Source organism: Cladophialophora immunda (genome assembly GCF_000835495.1).
Source record: "Cladophialophora immunda strain CBS 83496 unplaced genomic scaffold supercont1.10, whole genome shotgun sequence".
NCBI lineage: Eukaryota > Fungi > Ascomycota > Eurotiomycetes > Chaetothyriales > Herpotrichiellaceae > Cladophialophora > Cladophialophora immunda.
This window is the reverse complement of record NW_015622550.1, coordinates 49,255-71,591: the sequence shown is the minus strand read 5'-3', so window position 1 is coordinate 71,591 and position 22,337 is coordinate 49,255. Positions and strand designations below refer to the sequence as shown.

The window sequence follows — 22,337 nt, the reverse complement described above, 5'->3', positions numbered from 1 at the left end:
GGTATCTTATAGTACCCTTCTTAGATACCCCTAGGCGCCTTAATCACTAGTATATATATAAAGCTAATATTAGTCTAGTACTATAATAGTTATAGTTACTTCTATTAGCGTTAAGTTCCTATCTATTACATTCTAAACTATTATTTTACTTATCTCCCTAGGGTGGATAGATTTACGGCGCATTAAGTCTTTATATAACTTTACTAGCCGTTATTATTTAGTATGGCGGAGAAAGAAGGATAGTGACTTACTAATTAATAGTTCTAGTATTAGACTAATTATATCTTAATCCTAAGCCTTCGTGAATACCTCCCTTCTAGCCGTCTTTACTATCTTCTAGTTAGTTTTAAGTAAGCTTAAGCTAACGCTTAGGCCTTATATATGGAGACTTAAACTATGGCCGTAGATACTACCATCTACTATTAAAATCTATAGTATGAAATCCCCGCTACCTACCTTCTCGCTATCTAAGAGGCTATCTAGTGCTAGGCCTAAGCGCCTAGTAATCACGAATTTTAAGACGTCTATATTATTATTGGTCGGAGGACATAGAGTAGATTGGCTCATAGGATCGTACCCTTTTAGGTAATGTACGTGACTGTTAGGAAGCTTAGTTAAGTTAACTATCTGAGAGGAGAGAACGCTCTTATATAGACAAAGGAAACACTACTAGATAGTGATAGAAGTACCTCGAAGGTAGATTTCTAATCACTATTAGTAATCAATCACGTTATAGTAACGCCATCCTTAACGCCACCGCCTATATCACGTGATCTAGTATAGACTAGTAGCGTTAACTAGTCACGTGATAAGACGCTAGGCCTAATTGGGCTATACGCCTAAATGGCGATATTCCACAATTATCGTAGGTAAAAAGTTAAAGTTATAGCCGTAGAAGACGGCCTTATTGTGATAGGTTGAACCCAGGAGAAGGCTCGGTTCTGGCGAACCAGCGCCAAGACTAACGCTAGGAAATACTGCCTCCTAATTAGTCAAGATTTGCCTGTACAATATACAGGCGAAATACTGCCTCCTGATTAGTCAAGACGCACACGGTGTAAGGGATATAAAGTCCTGATAGCTAAGACACCGTACGTAAGGGAAGGTAAGGAGTTAGAATAAGTACGCAAGGGAAGGTAAGGAGTTAGAATAAGTACGCAAGGGAAGGTAAGGAGCTGGAATAAGTACGCAAGGAAAGGAGTAAGGAGGTGAGGACAATAGTTACCTCCTTACGGTGCGTTAGAGGATATAAGGAGAGAGGAAGGATAGCCATTCCTTCCTTCTCTCTCCTCAGATTTATCCTCCTTATTACTAGGTTAGCTAGCTAGTTGTAGAACTCTTTCCAAACCCTCACACTTATAGACTATTACTATTAACTACTTTTTTTACTAGTTTAAGCGGTAATTTAACCCTTAGTATTTTAGCGAGGATATAATATATATAGATATTAGTAAAGAGATGCTCTCTCTACCGTCTTATAGTTTACTCTAGCGTAAAGACTTTCTATACCTCTTTATAGTATACCTCTAATCCTTAGACCCGAAATCGCCTATATTAACGCTAACTCTCTACCTATAGGGATTTATTCGCGGAGTAGGAAGTACTACTCTAGAACTATTACTCTAATGTTAACTCTATAATAAGGGTATCTTCTATATCTAGTATTACTTAGATTTTAAAGAGATCTTAGTCGTAGGAAAGACCTATCTCTTCTCTAATTAGGGGTTTTCTAGCCTTACGCTAAGCCCTAAAGTTATCGCTATATTCTAATAGATCGATAGGGCTATTAGTGCTTAGCTAGAAGTCCTAGCTTATACCTTAATTTATAGTAAGCTTCGCTACTACTATGGGCTCTAGGCGTCGGTAACGGAATTATTTAGAAATCGCTAGGAGAGCTACGTAACTCTCTATCTCCTTTGATAGATTTACTAATATACTTACCGCCTCTCTACTATCTTAGCCCCGTTTACCGTAACTCCTACCTACTCTTAGATTATCTATTCTACTTGTTCGAAGGACATGGAGTGTAGGTAGATTGGCTCATAGGATCGTACCATTAGGTAATGTACGTGACTGTTTAGAAGCTTAGTTAAGTTAACTATCTGAGAGGAGAGAACGCTCTTATATAGAAAAAGGAAACACTACTAGATAGCACTAGAAACTCTAAGTAGGTAGATTTCTAAGCGCTATTAGTAATAAGTCACACCACTAGTAATGCCACTTATATCACGTGATAAGACGCTAGGCCTAGTTAGGTCATACGTCTAAACGGCGATATTCCACAAGAGTATAAGACGAATAGCCTTATTAGGCTTAGCGTCTATATCAAGTGGTTAGTGGAGTACTAGTTACCTATTTAGATCTAGTACTCGGTGGCGCTACTAGGTGGTGTGATCACTTACTGTGGAATATCGCCATTTAGACGTATGACCTAACTAGGCCTAGCGTCTTATCACGTGATATAAGTGGCATTACTAGTGGTGTGACTTATTACTAATAGCGCTTAGAAATCTACCTACTTAGAGTTTCTAGTGCTATCTAGTAGTGTTTCCTTTTTCTATATAAGAGCGTTCTCTCCTCTCAGATAGTTAACTTAACTAAGCTTCTAAACAGTCACGTACATTACCTAATGGTACGATCCTATGAGCCAATCTACCTATTATACTCTATGTCCTCCGAACAACTCTCATATTCCACACTACGTATTAGGATTCATATATTAGATAGTATCTCTTCTTAGTTCTACAGGCATAGTTCTTTTTATGGTAGAGGTAGTAGAATGTAGGCCCCATAGGGCGTATAGGGAGTAGGCTATATGACTTCTGATGTTTTGATAAACCTACCGTGGCGAATAGCTTTTCGCAGAAGTTGCATGGCACATGTCTCTTCGGATCCCACGATGATCAGCCATCCTCTAGTATCACGAGACTCCCTGTTAGATATGGATCTCAATGAGTTCATGCTCGATACCGACTCCACTGATATTGAGAGGCACTTTACCAACACATCCTTCGAGACGATCCTGGGTGTTACGAGGCATTCTACAGACTTCTACACTTGACGTCGACGGCGACAATGACACTGGCGTAATGTTGCGCAGCCTTACGCGCAAGGTATACAGGTGTGCCCAGAAGCCCAGGAAAGGCCATGTGAGACTCACACCCGCATCTTGTTCTGCCGTACACCATTCTGCTGTTTGCCAGTGAGCTCTTAGCTCCATCGAGCTTGTGACTGCAGTCACCGGCCTGGACTATACAGTCGAAGCGGGACCAGACAGGCTCCTTCGAGGCGTAAATGAGACACGGAGTCGGGTCAGCTTTGGACGGCCTTTACGGTGAATTGTACCAGTACGCCCGCCAGACTATATTTGTACTAGAAGCCACAGCCCATTGAGATGCGGTTCTTACTGTCCCCTGCGATAAGCTCGCGGGCTTTCAACCGGCTTTCTCCTCAGTATGATGACAAACCCTTATCTCGGATTCTTGATCTTGCTCCCCCGCGTTGAGAACCGCCTACAGTGGCTGGCTGGGTGTGAGCCTCCGGCAGCCGAGCTGCTTATCAGCGCTAGGACAAGCCTGGTGTAAGGGGCTCGTTGTAGGCTCTCGCTCACCAATGACACATCACGAGGCTATGAAGGGCTTATGCTCGTAGCGGGCCACTCTCGGGAAGAGTCTTCTGTTGTTTCCCATCCTTGAAGGGCCGAAGTAACCGAGAGACAGCGTTTGTGATAGGCGCTGGTTGACTGGAGCCAGGGTGAGTTATATATACTTCCATCTGCCAAATTCTATGATTTCCGTGGATCTAGTAATCAACACCCTTAATCAACCATCTGTTCTCTTTTGCGGACCGGAGAGAAAGCTCGATTATCTTCAACACCTCAATAACAACCGAGACCTGAACGGTGTTCTTGGACGGGTCATTGGCCCAGATCGATTCGGCGAGTTCGCGGTACACTTGGCGATAGTCTCCTCGCTCGGTCGGGATTCTATAGCCGTCCATCAGCAAGGCACAGAAAAGAGATAACTATGGCGAGCTCATGCATCAAAAGGCCGTGTCGCATCACAGAGGAAGACCTACTTCTCGTTCTTAAATGAGCCATCTGGCTGCACCAATGTCGCTGTTCCCCATTTGGTCTCGGGCTCCGTCCCATAGGAGGGAGAATTCACCTCTCCTCTGTCGAGGGCGAACCATTGATCGTCTTCATAATGCTTCACAAAGCCACCTTTGCTCGCCTTGATTACGAATTTGGGTTGAGGGTCGAGGGGAGATATCCAATTGGTGGTAGCGCGTACAAACAGGGGCACGATAGAACCCGGCCGCGCAGGGTACATGAAATAGCAATCGAACTAAGGTAGATTCGTTAGACTCAATCTTTGCCGAGTGCTTGAAGCACAACGCCATATGACGCTGTGATAAAGACTTACGCAGTCATCCACGCCATGGCCTCGGACACCCCAAACGCGGCCCAAGATCTTCTCAGGAAACCCGAACAGACACCAGACTTGGTCGATAATGTGAGTCCCAGTCGCGTAGATGCCACCTCCGTTCTGAGCTGGGTCATCTTTCCAGTGGACTTCAGTGGTGGTGTTGTTAGCACCTTCGAGAACCACGTCCGCCGGCCGGTAGAAGTCATAGAAAACCTCATAAGAGCATATGGGGCCAAGCTGGGCACCGGAGTCAACGACAGGCCCTGGGAATTGTCGTTCCCACTCACCGTATTGGACTCGATCAACCTCTTGACTGTCAAATAATCACCGTCCCATCTTCGGCACTGGAAGACGCCGAGAATTTTGCCCGCTTCTCGCGCGAGCTTTTCTAACTCTTCAGACTCGACAGACGAGTATGTCAAGGGCTTTTCGGAAAAGACTGTACGATTTCAAAGCATTGGTTGCTGGCCACTTGGATTTAAAATGAATTGAGACCCATGGTTGCTTACCATGTTTTCCGGCGCGTAATGAACGCTTGCAATAGTCGAAGTGGGTTTTGTCGCTTGTGGTGACCACAACGAGCTCTACGGCCTTGTTTGCGAGGACCTCATCGAGGGTGGCGACCACATCGATCTTGTCACCACACACTGACTTTGCAACACCTGCCATTTTGCGCTCCATCACAGTCGTGACTTCGAACATGTCAGGCAAAGATCCTAAGAGCGGCCAGTGCAGGTGGTTGAGGGCGATGCCCGTCCCGAGAATAGCAGTCTTGATTGGTGCAGGCATGCTGGAAAGCCTCTGGTGGCAGATATCTTGAGGGCTCTGCGCAGGACGTGAGCAACTTGTTGAGCAAGATATGTTCTCTTCGATAAAGATCGAGGGGGCACAGATCGCAAAACTCCCTCCTATTCTAATATGCATTAGTCATGCAACTTTGCCGCCTTGCGATTCCGGTACCAAAGCCCAACCTGCACTGCTCATGGTTATCATCGTGCTACTGTATAACCAACTCCACAGCACGATAGTGCCCCATGGCGGGGTAAGATGGTAACCGGCTCGCCTTGGGTGTCTCGAGGGCTGATGGAAAATCTGGCTTTTCCACCGCGCGGCCAAGCGAAGAGATCAACGGCTACACGTACAAAGGAGGTGGTTGGGTAGCTCCTTGTGGCGGCCATGAGCGGATAGCGGTTGGCGGTTGGCGGCATGCAAAGCCGCCGTACCAAACGCGGTGCCAGGCAGGGAGAATCAAGTCCCAGCGCATGACCACAGTGGTATTACGATCGATAGGCGAGCCCACGAGGTTCTCCACGTTTCCAGGCCGTAATAATTCGACGAACCAGCAGACCGGGGAAGGAATGAGAGTCTGTCCGGGTCTCTCGTGTTTGTAACAAAGCGGGTCAAGGTATGGAGTCGTCCGTGTCAGCCGTAAGCAGATGCCAGGGTACGGATACGAGTAGCTGACGAGCCGTTGTTCGCCCCACAGACCGGCCCCATGGGGAAATCACACGCCATGGAAGCTCTGGGCCTCTGCCTCGGTCTTTCGTCCCTATTGTTGATTGATATAAAAAGGATGGCCGATCCCAAGACCGACCCGCAACACACCCATAGTTGTGTGAACATTTGATCATCTTGTCCTAGCGCATTCACAAAGCTGCGAGGCCCAGTGGCACCTGACTTAGCAGTCATGCAGGGTGACAACATCAAACAACACCCTCTGCCCGAGGAGAAGGGCGCTGAGACCGTGCACACAGAGAGTGCAGACAAGGATGCCGGTCAGATCATTGCTCAAGACACCGGGTTTGCTAGATTTACCAGGATCCAGGCTCTGAAGTACTTCTGGTACCCCGGGCTCCTGTGCGTTATGGCAAACCTTGGTGTCATGAACGATGGCTACCAGAACCAGTTACCTGGTAAGTACCTCCCCATACAACCGACCGGGAAAGATTATGTACGAATGTCTCCGTCAGGCAATATCATCAGCAATCAGGGGTTCATCAACCAGTTCGGTACAGTCCATTCGGAAGGGAAAATTTCCCTCGCTGCGTCCTCGGTCTCTCTGTGGGGTTCCATGATGCCAACCGGAATGATCTTTGGTAGTTTGCTGGCTGGTTGGTGGAACGACAAGTTTGGTCGGCTGGGCGGCATGTATTTCTTCACCTGCTGCTACATTGTTGTAAGTGCTGGATATATTTACGTGTTGCTCTCTGGACTCACCAACTATCTAGGGAACGATTCTCGAAATGACTGCCCATGCACCTGCACAGTGGGCTGTCGCAAAGCTTGTGTTCGGCGTTGCGCAGGGTCTCACCACTGCCACTGTCCCAGTTGTAAGTCGAACCCATTCAATGACTGAATATGATGGAGCGTTGATTGGACGTAGTATGTGACCGAGCTTGCGCCTCCGCAGATTCGGGGGACTTTTCTCATGCTCTATGGCTTTCTATTCGCGATTGGTCAGCTGCTGGCATCAGTCATCTTGTATGTGATTCAAAACCACAACCCGCTCGACTGGCGCCGTGCCATCTACACGGAATGGGCCTTTCATGGACTTTGGATTTTTGGTGGGCTGTTGTGGCTTCCCGAATCCCCCTGGCACTATGCACGCAAAGGGCAGGACGAAAAGGCACTCAAGGTGCTGAACCGCGTCTACAAGCACGTGAGTACGTTCGACCCGGATCACGAGATGAACGCCATCAAGTATGAGCTGGAACGACAGAGAGCCGATTCGTCCGCTGCATCCTGGATGGAGCTGTTCCAGGGCACGAACCGAATCCGAACTGCTGCGGCCTCTTTGGCAATCTCTACCCAGATATTCTCCGGAGTGATTGTTGTTTTCACCTACACCTCCTACTTCGTTCAACAGGCTGGTATCGGAGATCCATTCTTGGCCACTATGATCGTCACTATTGTGTTGCTGGTCGGCCTGATCTGCTCCTTCTTTACGGTTGAACTGGTTGGACGACGAACTCTGATGATTACAGGTGGCATTTGCTGCACCATCTGCAATCTGGTCATTGCCGTTACTGGATGCTTTCACAAGACGAAGGCACTCAACAACGCCGCACTGGCCTTCGTTTTTCTTTGGGTCTTCTCGTACGCCTCGTCCTTCGCTGGAGTCTCGTGGGCATTGGTCTCGGAGACGGGCACTCCTCGCCTCAAGGCTAGAACGGCAGCTTTCTCTACCATGACCTACGATTTGACTTCCACGATATTGACCGTGGCTGTTCCATACATGCTTGCGTCTTCTGGGCCAAGTGCTCGCAATTGGGGAACCAGGACTTTGTTCCTGTTCGTCATCACAACGGCACTGGCAACCATTGGAAATTACTTTTTGGTCCCAGAGGTATTTAACACCCTTCTCTTGCTCGTCCGCAGACTGGACGCTAATTTCAGATCCAATCCAGACCAAGAACAGAACCCAGGCCGAACTCGATGAGATGTATGAGAACAAGATCCCTCCACGCAAGTTTTCCAAATATGTTTCAGCTCTGGAAACGGCTGGAGGAAAGCGACAGGTGTAGGCCTATGAGAGGTGTGAATGGTGTGGGGTGGCCTACAAGAAGCTTGAGAATCACCGCCAGGACGATTTCGGCCGCTATAGTTCTCAGATTGTGCTCGTTTTGTACCCTGCACTTCGACTTTGTTTAGTCCCAAGGATTGCAGTTCCTGGTCCAGTCGTCCGGATCAGAGGACCTGATTGCACGAAAAGCAAATTGGCATCGATTTCAGTTAGGGCGTGCTCTGTACTGGATATGCTCGAGTATAGCCCCACCCGATTTCAGTACCAAAGCAACTGCAAGAATGATTACATGCCTCTCCTTCTACGCTCTGTCGGCCTTATGAGAGCCTCACTATCCCTGAGCAATATGCTTAGACACAGTGTCATTGAAATTTGACTAATACAAGATTTGAAGCGTGCTCCACAAAGTCTAACGCTGGTATGGAGAATCACGACTTTGCGTGCCCAGAATGGCCGCCCACGATAGAAGAACGCTGGCGTGATTATAGCCAATGCATAGCGGTCCTGATAACAGGCGGCCGAAAGGCGGAATTGCGGATGCTGTCTAGCAAATTTGGTAATGGAGCAGGACCAGGTGCGGGATGAAGGCGAGCGGTACGCGGAGCGATCATTTTTGCTGGCTTGTAATGCGAGACCCTCTTTGGCCTCGGATAAACCGCCAGCCCGCGGAGACAGGGCGCCATGCATGTGCTCTGGTGATATTTTGCACGGCTCTGGTCTCCTGAAGAACGTCCAAAGACAGGAGTAGACTGGGCGAATACAAGGTCAGGTTTCACAAGCAATCCCGCCAAAGAAGGGTGGCAACCTGGAAACGACGGCAGCACAATTGGACTATTTTTGCGGTTTGACAGCCACCCAAGCGCACTAGAGTCCAAATCTGTATTGATGGTGGCCTAGGTTCTCATCCATTCGCCGTCCTCGCGACTATCCAAAGTGCGGCTGTTCCACCCGCCTCTGGAGACGGCGTGTCAGGTTTAAATCGCGGAGTTCAAGTCTTCTATTCGGTTCGCTATATTTGTATGCGTATTATATTTCGCAAAGAGCTACAGCTACAGCTACAGCTACAGCTACAGCAACAGCAACAGCAACAGCAACAGCCGGCCATGGCTATCGGCAGCACCAGCGCCAACGGCCACGTCGGCGAAACCGACGTCGTCGTCGTTGGAGCCGGCTTCTCTGGTCTCTACATGATTTACTCTCTGAACAAGCTTGGGTTCAGGGTCCGTGGTTTCGAAGCCGCAGACGATGTAGGAGGAACTTGGTGGTGGAATAGATATCCGGGAGCGCGCTGCGACTCGGAAAGCTTGACATATTGCTATACGTTCGATGAAGAGCTGTGTCAAGAGTGGACGTGGACTGAGCGCTACCCTAGCGGAGGTGAGGTTTTGTCGTATCTTTCGCACGCTGCCGACCGGTTCGATCTGCGGCGGCATTTCCAATTCAAAACAAAAGTGACCACAGCCGTGTATGATGAGAAGACGCGGCGATGGACTATAACCACCGGCACCGGTGACAGCGTCTCAGCAAGGTTCTTTGTCAGTGCGGTTGGCAATCTCTCGGTTCCTGCTACTCCTGCCGTGCCAGGCATCGACAAATTCGAGGGCCGCTGGGTGCACACAGGACGATGGCCGGCAGAGCCTATCGATTTCACGGGTTTGCGAATAGCAGTCATCGGTACAGGGTCATCTGGTATCCAGATCATACAAGAGATCGCTAAGACGGCCGCTCATCTCACGGTGTTCCAGCGAACTCCGACATTTACCATTCCCCTACGTAATCAACCTCTCGACCCTGACGTCCAACGACTGTGGAAGGCCAACTACCCTGAGCTCATCAAAGTCACACGATACTCTCCCGGCGGATTGCCTTTCTACGTCGGTACGAAATCTCTGAAGGAAGCAACTCCAGAAGAACAGCGCAAGGGCCTGCAGGCTGGGTGGAACCTTGGCGGATTCCGGTTCATGTTTGGCACCTTTAACGACATTGGTTCAGATCATGAAGCCAACAAGGTCGCTGCTGATTTCGTGCGCGAGCAAATCGACGCCATTGTGAAAGACCCCGACACCGCCGCCCTGCTCAAGCCCACTTCCTATCCCATTGGCGCCAAGCGTGTCCCTTTGGAAACCAATTATTACCAAGTCTACAACCAAGAAAATGTCAAATTGGTCGATCTCCGGGCGTCTCCCATCAGGCAGATGACTACAAAGGGCTTGACCGCTGGAGACACCGAATACGAATTTGATTTGGTAGTCTTTGCAACAGGATTCGAAGCCATTACAGGGCCAATGCTCCAAATTGATGTAACGGGACGGGGCGGCCAGAAGTTGAAAGATGTCTGGAAAGATGGTCCTTACTCCTATTTGGGCTTGGCCACACCTGGGTTTCCGAATTTGATCACCCTCGCGGGCCCGGGCGGGCCTGGTGTCATCTCGAACGTCCCACCAACCTTGGAGCAACACGTCGATTGGGTTGCAGAGTGCCTGACCTACCTACGCACTCACAAGGTCGACGAGATCGAGGCAAGGGGTGATGCTACCGATGCCTGGATCAGCCATGTTCATTCTGAGGCTCAGAAAACCATGTACCCATACGCGCCCAGCTCGTGGTACGATGGCTCCAATCTCACGGGTCAAGTGCGGCCATTCCCAGTCTATACAGGTGGCTTTGGGCATTACCGCAGGATATGCGACGCCATTACCGCCGACAACTACCACGGATTCCTGCTGCACCAGGAAGATACAGACGAGGTCAATGATACACGTAAGGCCCACCCGGCGGACTGGTACAGGAATTTTCTCCCAACTTCAGCTGGCCCAGCAGCGACCAGATAGACAGCTTCACCGTCAGAGGCCACCCTCAATGAGGTTAGATTAGCATATAAGGTCACAGATGATGTCGAAGATACTGAATAGCGATCTGCCAAAGAGACAATTTCCAGGATGGACTGCACATGAAACTGTTACCATGATATTCCTATGTACTTTTGAGGCCTTATCGCGGGCCCTGTACCATGTTCTTGATACCCTGGCCCTTCAAGGTTGCACCCAAAGCCGTCTCAGTGTCCTCGAAGTCATAGAGCTGAGAGATTAGGTCTTTGACGGGAATCAAGGAATGTTGCAATGCGTCGATAGCTAGTCGGAAATCTCCCTCGCCGTGGCGGAATGCCCCATGCATGTGCAGTTCCTTGATGCTGAACTGAAAGATGGGGAAATCGATGACATGTTTGCCAATACCGGTCTGGACAAACTGGCCGCCCTTCCTCAGCACATGGACTGCGGTGTTGGTACAAATTGCAGACCCCGAAGCTTCTATCACGGCGTCTGCCCCCTGGCCGAGCTCGGCCTGTCTGATGATATCGGCAGCAGTCTCCTCGGGGGACTTGTCAGCGGTCGATTTGTAAGTGTGACTGTTCAGAAACCTTTTGGCGAAATCCAACTTGTGGTCCAAGATGTCGACAGACACGATTCCTCGAGCCCCGAACATTTTGACGACTGCTTCGCAGACCAGACCAATCGTGCCGGCACCAAAGATGACAAGGCCTTGCCCCAGTTTGATGCCGATCATCATTACCGAGTGTGCTGCCACGGCCAAGGGTTCAATCATCGCTCTCTCTTCCCAGGTGATATGGTCGGGAAGTTTATAGCAAAAGTCGGCCTGCGCCTTGTAGAACTTTGCCAAACATGCTGGATCGGCGGTTGATGATCCGGCAAACCTGATATTTGGACACAAGTTGTACAGGCCTTCTCTGCACCGAATACAGACCCGGCAAGGCGTAGCGGGTTCAACTGCAACTCTGTCACCGACTTTGAGATGTTCGACCTTGTCACCGACTGTAAACACAGACCCGACGGCTTCATGTCCTAGAGGCAAATATTCTGTCTGGGACACAGGTTTGCCGTCAATAGCGCCATCGTCCCAGAAATGCACTGTGTAACCGTGATTAGACGACTTTATGCAAACGACACTCATAGTAAAAGCTCGAGGGGGATAACTAACATCGCTCCCACAAACTCCGACACGTTCTATTCGGACAATTGCATCGTTGGGCCCGGTGACTTCTGGTATGTGAGACTCTTGTAGTCGGGCCTCTCCAGGTCCTATCACCACTACACTCGGGTTTTGCTGCGGAAGGTTCAGCTCATCTCTGCGCAATTTAGCCCGGATAACCTCACAAATCTCATGTTATCGAGCTTGTAGACTAGTCCTTTTCAACGGGGAAGAACTGCCCTTGTTCGACGTGTCGTGGATGAACTGTGCAATTTCTCAGAGCTTTTTGACTCTCGACTATGCTTTCCTGGGTGCTTCCAAAGACACCGGTTCTTCGCAAGGAGTCCGCTCGTGCCGGCGGGCGCAAGGCGGGAACCCGCCCTTCCGCAGACCATAGATCGACGACACTAGGGACAGCCGTTTTTGGAGACATACAGCCTGGCGAATCGCTCCAACAAGTATCTGTCAATGCATCCTTCCATTTTGCTGGTCGTACTCTGGCATAGATACCGGGTGACCCTTACCCTGAGACGAAACTTCAACGCAAGAGCCCTCACTTTTACCAACCACCCTGCGACGTCTGAAGCGCTTTTTGTGCGCTATCCGGTCTTAGACAGCCTTTTGGGATACACTCTCGACTTTGACAAACATGGGCGGCCACGTCGATGCACCGCCTCCTGAAGCCAAACCACGGCAAGGTGGCCCTGAGGTAAGCACGCAGTCGCTGTTTCGGTTGGATCGCCGAAGCATAATCGGTAGGTTGTGGTTATTTTTTGGGCATTCCTGACTTGGAACCAAGCACGGCTGAGAAAGACATAGTCACAGGAGGAATCGGGGGAATTGGTACAAAGGCTACGGAGGCTATATTGCAAAGTGGCGGGGACGCCGTTATCCTCGATCGGTACGAAAAGCCTTTGCAAGACGTATGGAGTGAGTCGAAGTCCATGGTCTCGGCGGGTTGTCACAGACCAGCCCAGATCTCAATCCATCCGCGTGAGGACGGTTGACTGAGTAAGATTTCTGGCAAGACGCTCTGGACGCGTGCGCGAAAAGTAACGGATCGAGCATTCTATACCGGTCTTGCGACGTGACCAGCGAGGAGTCCGTGCGGCAAGCCTTGGGAACGCTTCGGGAGGAGCTTCGACATCCCATCCGCGGGCTGTTGGCGTGTGTTGGTCAATCTGACACGGGCCCGTCGATTACCTACCCTCCCAATGATTTCCGCCGGCTACTCGAGATCAATGTCATGGCAACGTTCATCGCCGCCCAGGCGGTCGCGAGAGCCATGCAGGGCGCCGATCACAGCGGGAGCATGGTCCTCATAGCATCCATGAGTGGGCACGTCGTCAACCAAGGCGCCGACTCGAGCGCGTACAACTCGGCCAAGTCTGCCGTCCTGCAACTGGGTCGCAGTCTCGCCTCCGAATGGGGTGCCAGACGCGACATGCCCCTAATTCGAGTCAACACCCTAAGCCCAGGCTACGTACGGACCGCGGCAACTGAAGACGCCCTCAAACACGACGACATGGAAGCACGCTGGAATGGCCAGAATATGCTCCATCGACTCTGCTTCCCGGATGAACTGCGAGGACCAATCATTTACCTGCTGTCTGACGCGAGTAGCTTTATGACCGCCACTGATCTGAGAATCGACGGAGGTCATTGTGCTTGGTGAGGTGTCGGAGATAGCGGTATGGAGTCCATGGTGGTGTATTTCGTCAGGGGGTTGGCCCCTCGGATGAGTGCCACGCGAGTAAGATATCTTTGGAGCGTCGGATGCTTGTGAGATGCATTCAATCTTGTCTTGCTAATCTATAACTTCTGCATCCATCATCAGTATGTCATCTCATCTAGGCGAGTTCCCTGCCATGGTGGAAGTAGGTTTCTTACATCAATGAGAGTAGTATTTATTGGCTGACTGTGTGTCCGAAGACCACCTCACCCTGTAGGTCCTAGTAAATACTGCGGCCTCGACCGGAGACTGCAGTTCACTTGGGATTCAAGTAAAGAACAAAGGGCCTCCAATAGCAGAGCAGTCTCCAGGTGCGTAAAAGCTATATATCAATTTCCAACAGTCTCTGTGTACCATCTCCCAAGTTCCGTCAAAGTAGTCTTGTTTTCATCATGTGTATTGCTGCTTCAGTTCGAGCTGGTGGCTAGGCTATCCCCTGTCATTGCAGAAAATCAACGTGTGTCTCGGACTTGTCTCCTGCGAAAGTGACATGGTAGGCGTATTGGTTACGACGTAGCCTACTACCGGCGAGAAAGTCTTGGTCCTACTTTCGGCCTTCACTGGCCAGGGAACTCCACGTGTTCTGTTGGATCACCGGCAACGGCCTTTTCACCAGTGATAGTGGCCGAGGCAGCTTCGAAAGGTTCAGGGACTCCACCATCTCCACGAGAAGCCTCAAGAATACCCTTCGCCCTATCGCCATCGAAGCGAATTGCGATCTCCTTGATCGTCAAGTTCTTGGTCTCCGGGAATTTGAACCAGATAATGACGCAGAGCGCCGCCGTGATGCCTATGTAGACAGAGTAACTGCGAGAAAACGTCACTGTTAGTATTGCCTCAGGAAAACATCATGCACACCCCGTTGAGTCCGAGATTGTAGCAACACTCACTATTTCCACTCGATTGCCACACAGCGTGGTTTTTGATACCTCAGGTATCGAAAGGTATTATGATAATACTAGTATTAGCGCGTATCATAAGTATCCTTCCGAAGGTATTATAATACTTTAGCAGAAGCGTTTTGGGGCCAAAACTAACGGAAGGCCGAGTAAGGCGGGGGGGCGGAAATTTAAGAGCGCCTTTACGCTAGACTATATATAGATAGACTAGGCTCGATCTGAGTACACTAGTCTAGATATAGTACTAGTATTAAGATGCTAAGAGCATAATGATGATACTAATACTACCTAATTAATACTAGTATTGTATTAGGCTTATCGATACAGTATCGAAAACCACGCTGTTGCCGCAAGTGCAATGGGGTTCACCCAGGTGTTGCCAGCAACTACTAAGGTTTGAAAGCAGACGAAATTGGCCTGGCCCTTGGTGTGAATCGAGAAAGGCAGAATTTCGATTAGATAACTAGGTTATATTTCAGCACTTGTGCCGTGGTGGGAGTGGTAGGCGCACACTTACGAAGATGCCAATTGCGTCCAAGCCAGATCATAGGCGCCATAGAAGAGAAATAGAAAGGGGATGACGGCAATACCGACTCCACTGGCGTGGGATTTCGAATATGAAGCAGAAAGACCCATGACGGTGATTAGATTGGCGAGCATGCCAGCTGTGGACACCAGCCACAGAGGACGTCGGCCGATATGGTCCACATATACAGCGGCGATTGTTGAGACAAAAACTAATTCACGCATCAGCGTTTTAAATTTTTGGAACAAGCAGCAGGGAAAAACTTACAATTCCACACATTCATACCGATAATGATCTCCAGCTGAGATCTAGAGTCCGTGATGCCCAGCGTCTGGAGGGTCGGACTGAGATAGTAGGAGATGATTCCATTGCCGACCCAATTGGTGCCAACAGAGACAACTAGAATGATTGGGAGTCGATGCCGATTTCCGGAGCCTCTCAGGTAATCGGTGTACTTGGTTTGGGCATTCTCGTCCTCTTCGCGAAGAGCCTCCTAAACCTCGCGCCATTCATAACCAACAAGGGCATCGTCCTCATGCCCATTGGCGTGATACCTGACAAGGACTCTTCGGGCTTGTTCAAGCTTCCCCTTTTTTCGCAAGTCACTACACACGATGAGCTCGAGGTCTTCTACCCTCTCGACTTGACTTACCCGCGGAGATTCCGGAGCTGTCAGCGTCATCAGAATGGTGAGCGCAGGCCCAACGGCCTGAATGTAGCATGGTAACCGCCATCCGAGTTCGCCTTTAACTCTGAGGCATCCCAAGCAGGCACTTCCTCAGACAATGGCGGCAATGTAGTAGATGCAGGTGTCTAGCCAATGTCAGTCGTTGGAATACAGTCGGAGAATACTATCACTTACAGAAGCCACCAAGCTGGGACCGGATCCGAGGATGTGCAATTTCTTGAAGCATCGGAGGAGCGGCAACCAGAGCAAAATTCACCCCGAATCCCATAAAGGCACGGCCGCCGCAGAATGAGGCGGTACTCTTCGCTGTGACCATTACAAATGATCAATCTATCACACCGCAGTCAGTGGTTCTGAGAGAGGCACCGCGGTGGCCCGAAACTTACAGAGATGAGAGAACCTAGCCAGACTGTCGGTCGACGACCGAAGTACTGGCCGAATCGATCTGCGGCGAACCCAGCAGCGACGCCCGGGAGAAATCCAGCCGAAGCCATCAAGCCAAGGGTGTGGGCCGAAGGGGTATGAAAATAGTCTTGCCATTGATTGATGCTTTGGATACCATTGAGTAGACTGCCGTCATCTTGTGCAGAGTTAGGGAGGCAACATCTATGAGTGCGGGTTCTCCTATAACATACATCCATTGAAAAACAAAGTCAATGCATAGACCGAGGCAATGAAATACATTCATTCTCAAGCCTGTGAAGCCTGTCAATGATACAGTATTCTTGTTTCAAGGGCACTGGTTCAAAGACCTACATGGATCCAGCCACCAGTGTCCATGGGTATTGTTCGCGATGTTCTTGAAGTCTGGCACGGTTGTGCCAGCGACATGAGAAGCAACCGGGCCGCCCATGATGGATTCTCGTGAAGCAAAACAGACAAGCAAAACAGAGCAGCAATTATGCGTGTGGGTTTTCGAGAATTTTGAGAAGCAGTGCCATCCCAGAGTATTCATATAGTCCTTTGTTTTTCAAGAGGCAGCATGATCTCGCTTCTTTTAGGGGGGCCATCGCTCAAGCTTACCCCGATATGTAATTACGGTGCCCCAGCCTGAACGCGCTCTGCCCATGGGCCTCTGCAAATCCCCGTTATCTTATTCTCTTTCCTTGCTACGATGTAGCACTGGAATTGAATCTGGATCTAAAGGTCACCATGATACGCCATGAGCCTGTATTCGGTCTTCGAAAATGGTTTAGCCTAAAACTTTTGCGGTACGTGACGGTAGATCACCTCTCATTCGAACCTAATGCTGCAGACTTCCATCGAGGGGTAGCGGAGGCGGCAACGAGCGGTATACCGCCAGGCAAGCGCCGGATTGTGAACGCTCGCTCATTGGCCCTCTCAAAGCTGTCGAAACGCGAACTGACAATGCGAAAATCTGCAATCCTAGATCCGGCTTCAAGTTTTGTTGAAGTACAAACAGAAGTGCCTCAATCTCGCCACTGACTTTTCGGGGTCAACAAGAAAGAAACAAGCATTATGGCTGAAGCGCACCCGTTGTCAGCCAGGACCCTGTTCGATCTGCGAGGATGTGTTGCAGTTGGTAATGCTGAAAATGCGAGCTGGATTGAGCATGTGGCTAACTTCCCCTTAGTTACTGGCGGCGGAACGGGGATTGGCCTGAGTAAGTCGAGTGCGATCGTCGCTACTTATTGGACTCGACATTGACGAAAAAATTAAGTGATCGCACAGGTATTTGCAGTGAATGGAGCAAAGGTGTACATCACAGGTCGCCGACGTGAAGTCCTCGAAGCCAGCGCCAAAGCGCATGGCTCACCCGCGGCACTAGGCAATTCGGGAGGCTCGCTAGTCCCCCTGCAGATGGATGTGACTTCAAAGGATAGCATTCGTCGAGCCGTTGAGGAAATTTCCAAGAGCAACGACTACGTCAACATGCAAGTGCCAGAGCCGTACTCGAAGCAATCCGATGACTGACTGGGAAGGATTCCAGACTCGTAAACAATGCTGGTATTGGTAGTGGGCGAGCAGCAGCCAAGCCTGAAGATGGACCCGAGGTTTATGGGAAAGCTATGTTCGACGAGGACATCAATGACTGGCAGCAAGGTACCTCCCCCTCCCCGGCATATCTCACCAGAATATGTCTTTCGCTAAGATATTGCCAGTATCCTTGTCCAACAACACCCAGATCTACTTTGTCAGCGCTGCATTCGTGCCACTTTTGTCCGCGGCTGTCAAGAGTCCTTCCCATGCTCCAGGCAACATCATCAATGTTTCCTCTCAAAGCGGAATGACAAAATGGTAAAGTTTCTCAATGAAGAGAAAACCGACCACCGTAAATTGACTCTACGAATGCAGGTCACAAAACAGCCAGTACGCCTACAACGTACGAGACCGCCGCCGCTTGATGGCATCTCGCTGACATGGGATGCAGTGCAGTAAGGCGGCGGCCAACCACCTCACGAAGATGTTGGCATATGAGTTGATCACACCCGGAATCAGTATTCGAGTCAACGCCATATGTCCTGGTACGCGCCTAAAGGGGTGATCCCATCACCTTGGTGACCTGCAACTCGAGAGCTGACCAATACTTTGACTGAAGGCTATTTTCCATCCGAGCTCACGTACGGCAGCTCCGACGCCACGAACAAGACCAACTGGCCGCAAGAAGAGTACGACGCAGAGATGAAGAAGGTGGGCGCCAACGTGCCCACGGGGCGTCCTGGAACAGATCAAGAAATGGCAGGAGTAAGTCGATCGCTGAAATGGCTTGATAAGACTTTGACCCAACGGCGGATTCTGTGAACTGACTCTTTGCCTCTCATCAGGCTGTACTGGTTTTGGCGACCAACGGCTACATCACGGGAACCTGCCTGGCCGTTGACGGTGGAATTCTTCTTCGTCACCCAGCCTGTGTCTAAGCGGAAATTTGGAAAGCATAGTTCACGCCCTCGGGAGCGCGATCTTATGGGTGGTTGAGAATCGAGGCGCTTAAAGCTTTCCATTATCATTCTATCAAATGAAGCCGACAGAATGTCGAGCGTGATATGGCTCTTCCAGGAATTTGATCTCGTCGTCATCTAGCTTGACCTCCAGTGTTTTCACGATCTCGTCGAACCGTTCGAGCTTGGTTATTCCCACTATCGGTGCACACACGCAGTCTTTGTGCAGCACCCACGCCAAAGCGACCTGCGCCATGGAAAGTCCACGTCGAATGGATAGCTTTTCCACTCGCCGGTTGATCTCTTTCTCCCACTCTTCGTTTGTTATCGCTTCATCGTGATACAGATCGGATGTCGACCGCACGGTTTCGTATGTCCTGGAAAGTGGACGAGTCAGGTGGCCCTTTGCCATGGGGCTCCATGGAGTGGAGCCAGCTCCTAGATACTTGAGCAAGGGCATCATCTCGCGCTCTTCTTCTCGATACAGCAAGTTGTAGAAATTTTGGCAGTTGACAAAAGGGGTGAGGCCATTGTTGAGAGCATAGATTTGCATTGCATGGAACTGCCATGCCCAACAGCTGCTCATGCCAATGTAGCGAACGTAGCCTGCTTGAACCACGTCGTGCAGGGCTCTCATGGTCTCCTCGATGGGAGTTTCGTAATCGAAGCGATGGAGTTGTAGGACGTCAATGTAGTCTGTTTGTAGTCTCTTCAATGCTGCCTTGACGTTGTCGAAGATGTGCTTGCGATTGTTCCCCTGTGTCAATGTGTAGCCCGCCGGCCCTTACTTCTCAGGGTCACCGACTGGATTGCACGACTGGTTTTCAAGATGAGGAAGCTTTTCACTTAAGAGTCTCGTGCGGACATCGTACCTTGGTCATGATCACGACGGACTCGCGAGGAACAGTCTGAACGAACTTCCCGAGAATTTCCTCGCTGGCTCCATTGCAATAGAAGTTTGAGGTATCAAAGGTATTGAATCCAAGTTCCCAAGCACGCTGTTCGGCTCAAAATTGGCCCATCTCAACTTACCACGGATAGAGATTTGTGATGCTTTCCTTCAAATGTGTAAGGGCTTCTGCTTCCTCAATTCTCCATGCGACATCGCTTTTGGTCCCGTACGAAGCACACCCCAAGATCAAGCGCGATACCTAGTAGCGTTAACACCATTACTGACCATGCGCCCGTGGCCGGGCTCACCTTTAAGCCACTGTTCCCGAGACGCACATATGGCATCTTGGGAAGGGTGTCTGCTGTTTGCGCTGCCATGATGTAAGCTATTTGGAGCGACAAGCATGAGAAAGAAGGTCTATCCAAGTCCCGCTACAAGGAGAATTGCAATGTATCAGTATACTCGAGTATTGATGGTCATTCCTAGTATTAGTTATCTGTAGCGGCGTACTGTGACTGTCGTCCAAGCGAATTTGCTCTCGCTTTTGGTGGACCATGGAAAGAACCAGTAGAATTGTACGTGAGGCTCCACAGTTTTGATCTGCAATGCTCCGATGAGAAACTGTCTGAGAACTTCCCCACGAATCCTGATCCATACAAGGCGGCAGGCGGCAGAAAAGCCGCCTGGGACTTTGCCGCTCTTCGGAGCTCCGGCGGCGGCGGAAGCTGCCACCAGCTGCAAACCTGATCAACACGAATCGGTCTTCATGTTTAGCAAAATACTCTCCGTAGGAGTCAACCAAGAGCGACAATCGATTCTCGTCCACCCTCCTGATCTTACTGGTCAGTTTCCCCACCCAGTACATCGCCAATTCCCCCGCCTCCGGGGTTTCTTTTAGTGGACGTGGCGAAGTTGGGATGCCTCATCTTGAAAAGCTTGACTAGTTCGGAAACTCCCACTGGCCACACTTATATCTTGGCTGATAGAATGCGTTATCAAGCCGAATGTAGAGGCAGCCTAATACCAGTATTGTATTGCATGAAGTGCGATGCATTATTCGCCCACCGCAACTTCCTCTGAACACTCGATCTACGGTATGGGAGGCATTACAGCCAACACAGCTCCAGTGCCGCGCATCAATTACAAGCAGTGTGCCAACAATACAAATTCGAACTGGTGGGCAGATCCTATTATGTTGTCAATTCCCCATGAGAAGCCTCCCTCGCGTACTGACAGGTGTTGGCTAGCCCTGCGTCGCAATGTATTCCATTGCATCGGTCTATGTGGCACGCTCTTCTTCAATGGATGTTCGTCATGTCCTTGCGCTGCTTTTCTCTCCATCCAGGCTAAGCAGACGCAGATGACGGAAGTCTTTTCAACGGACTTCAAACCATCAACTCGTGGCAGACCTTCTTCAGCCACCCCAAAGGCAACACTCTGGACCTGATGAACTCCGCTGCATTATTCCCTGGCTTGGTGTCGCCCTATTTCGCAGAAGTCATTGCCAGCCGATGGGGGCGACGATATGCTGTATGGGTGGGCATTTTTATCAATGTAAGTTGCGACATGTAACGAAGGACTTGGAGCAGGGTTGAAACGACTGATGTGGACATTAGGTTGTCGGAGCAGTTGTAAACTCGGCTGCGATCAACTTGGGCATGTACATTGCCGGCCGAGTCTTCATGGGTATTGGTATCTCTATGGGCCTCACTATTGCTTCGACTCTGCTTCAAGAGTTTGCCCATCCCCGTTTCCGAGCCCAGATTGGCAGCATGTGTAAGTTTTCCGCAGAACCATCATTATCCGGGTTGTTGTTCTAACCTAGATCATAGACACAACCATTTACTATATTGCGGCTGTTATCTCTGCGAGTATCTGCCTCGGCATACGACATCTTAGCGGTACCAAGGCCTGGCGCATCCCGTGCTACCTGCAGCTCGTAGGTCCGACAGTGACCTTTCTCATGACCATGACCATGCCGGAGTCGCCGCCCAGAGTAAGTAACTTCCTGCATTACCCTGCCATCTGTTTGATCAAAAGCTAAACGGTCTCTTAGTGGCTTGCGAAGCAAGGGAAATCCGACGAAGCACTACAAGTCTTGACTGAGTACCACACGAACGGCGGAGAGCCGGATGAGCTAGTTCGCCTTGAATACAAGGAAATCCCTGAAAGTTTGCGAGCGGAGGAGAAGAACTCGCAAACACGATATGTCGATTACTTGAGGCCGATCAACAGACATCGGCTGTTCATCCTCATCTCGATCGCCATCGGCACCAATTGGGTGGGCAACAGCATTGTGTCGTACTAACTGTCACCGATTCTGGCAAACATTGGAATCAAGTCTATCAAGGAACAGGCCGAGCTGAATCTTGGTCTGCAGATTTGGAACCGTGAGTTTTCTGTCCTCGTCCATCCCAACGTCGAACACGGATAAGTATACGAGCTGACGTTTGAAAATCAGTGATTCTGTCCACCATGGCCGCACTGTCTGTGGACAGAGTTGGGCGACGGCTTCTGTGGCTGGCTTCCACTATCGGGATGCTGGTCGCCTTCACCATCATGATGGGCTTGTCGGGAGCATATGCCCACGAAGGCACGAAGAGCCTGGGCATTGCCGTCATCCCGTTCTTGTTCATCTTCTTCGGCTTCTATACCATTGCCTGAACTCCGCTGTCAGACATGTACTCTGTCGAGATCCTGCCTTACAGTCTACGCGCAAAAAGGGCAGGCCATCTACGACATTTTTCAGGGCTCGGCCAACGC

The 22,337-nt window shown here is 50.1% G+C and overlaps 8 protein-coding genes across 8 annotated transcripts; 4 read left to right on the top strand and 4 right to left on the bottom strand.

The window, feature by feature from the left end:
* Window positions 1-3,801: 3,801 nt before the first annotated feature.
* On the bottom strand, window positions 3,802-5,216 carry PV07_12511 (uncharacterized protein; the record flags this gene model as incomplete). Its single annotated transcript, XM_016400042.1, has 5 exons — window positions 3,802-3,985; window positions 4,078-4,346; window positions 4,425-4,664; window positions 4,715-4,866; window positions 4,937-5,216. 5 exons carry the CDS (start codon window positions 5,214-5,216, stop codon window positions 3,802-3,804), a joined length of 1,125 nt encoding a protein of 374 aa, XP_016242310.1.
* Window positions 5,217-9,053: 3,837 nt separating this feature from the next.
* Window positions 9,054-10,781, top strand: PV07_12510 (uncharacterized protein; the record flags this gene model as incomplete). Its single annotated transcript, XM_016400041.1, has 1 exon — window positions 9,054-10,781. The coding sequence occupies one exon, from the start codon at window positions 9,054-9,056 to the stop codon at window positions 10,779-10,781; it is 1,728 nt and encodes a 575-aa protein (XP_016242309.1).
* Window positions 10,782-10,941: 160 nt separating this feature from the next.
* PV07_12509 (uncharacterized protein) lies at window positions 10,942-11,919 on the bottom strand (the record flags this gene model as incomplete). The annotated part of the gene is made up of 1 exon (XM_016400040.1): window positions 10,942-11,919. The coding sequence occupies one exon, from the start codon at window positions 11,917-11,919 to the stop codon at window positions 10,942-10,944; it is 978 nt and encodes a 325-aa protein (XP_016242308.1).
* A 667-nt stretch (window positions 11,920-12,586) lies between these two features.
* Window positions 12,587-13,612, top strand: PV07_12508 (uncharacterized protein; the record flags this gene model as incomplete). Its single annotated transcript, XM_016400039.1, has 3 exons — window positions 12,587-12,692; window positions 12,757-12,867; window positions 12,954-13,612. The coding sequence occupies 3 exons, from the start codon at window positions 12,587-12,589 to the stop codon at window positions 13,610-13,612; spliced, it is 876 nt and encodes a 291-aa protein (XP_016242307.1).
* A 614-nt stretch (window positions 13,613-14,226) lies between these two features.
* On the bottom strand, window positions 14,227-16,635 carry PV07_12507 (uncharacterized protein; the record flags this gene model as incomplete). The annotated part of the gene is made up of 10 exons (XM_016400038.1): window positions 14,227-14,476; window positions 14,894-15,031; window positions 15,086-15,305; window positions 15,362-15,587; window positions 15,747-15,803; window positions 15,879-15,907; window positions 15,957-16,083; window positions 16,169-16,352; window positions 16,418-16,478; window positions 16,539-16,635. 10 exons carry the CDS (start codon window positions 16,633-16,635, stop codon window positions 14,227-14,229), a joined length of 1,389 nt encoding a protein of 462 aa, XP_016242306.1.
* Window positions 16,636-17,261: 626 nt separating this feature from the next.
* On the top strand, window positions 17,262-18,661 carry PV07_12506 (uncharacterized protein; the record flags this gene model as incomplete). The annotated part of the gene is made up of 9 exons (XM_016400037.1): window positions 17,262-17,325; window positions 17,377-17,406; window positions 17,464-17,669; window positions 17,726-17,846; window positions 17,906-18,041; window positions 18,099-18,126; window positions 18,175-18,268; window positions 18,343-18,488; window positions 18,569-18,661. 9 exons carry the CDS (start codon window positions 17,262-17,264, stop codon window positions 18,659-18,661), a joined length of 918 nt encoding a protein of 305 aa, XP_016242305.1.
* A 94-nt stretch (window positions 18,662-18,755) lies between these two features.
* On the bottom strand, window positions 18,756-19,951 carry PV07_12505 (uncharacterized protein; the record flags this gene model as incomplete). Its single annotated transcript, XM_016400036.1, has 4 exons — window positions 18,756-19,439; window positions 19,555-19,618; window positions 19,715-19,833; window positions 19,883-19,951. 4 exons carry the CDS (start codon window positions 19,949-19,951, stop codon window positions 18,756-18,758), a joined length of 936 nt encoding a protein of 311 aa, XP_016242304.1.
* Window positions 19,952-20,622: 671 nt separating this feature from the next.
* PV07_12504 (uncharacterized protein) lies at window positions 20,623-22,238 on the top strand (the record flags this gene model as incomplete). Its single annotated transcript, XM_016400035.1, has 7 exons — window positions 20,623-20,881; window positions 20,935-21,128; window positions 21,191-21,350; window positions 21,407-21,570; window positions 21,631-21,855; window positions 21,916-21,964; window positions 22,036-22,238. The coding sequence occupies 7 exons, from the start codon at window positions 20,623-20,625 to the stop codon at window positions 22,236-22,238; spliced, it is 1,254 nt and encodes a 417-aa protein (XP_016242303.1).
* Between the last annotated feature and the right edge of the window lie 99 nt (window positions 22,239-22,337).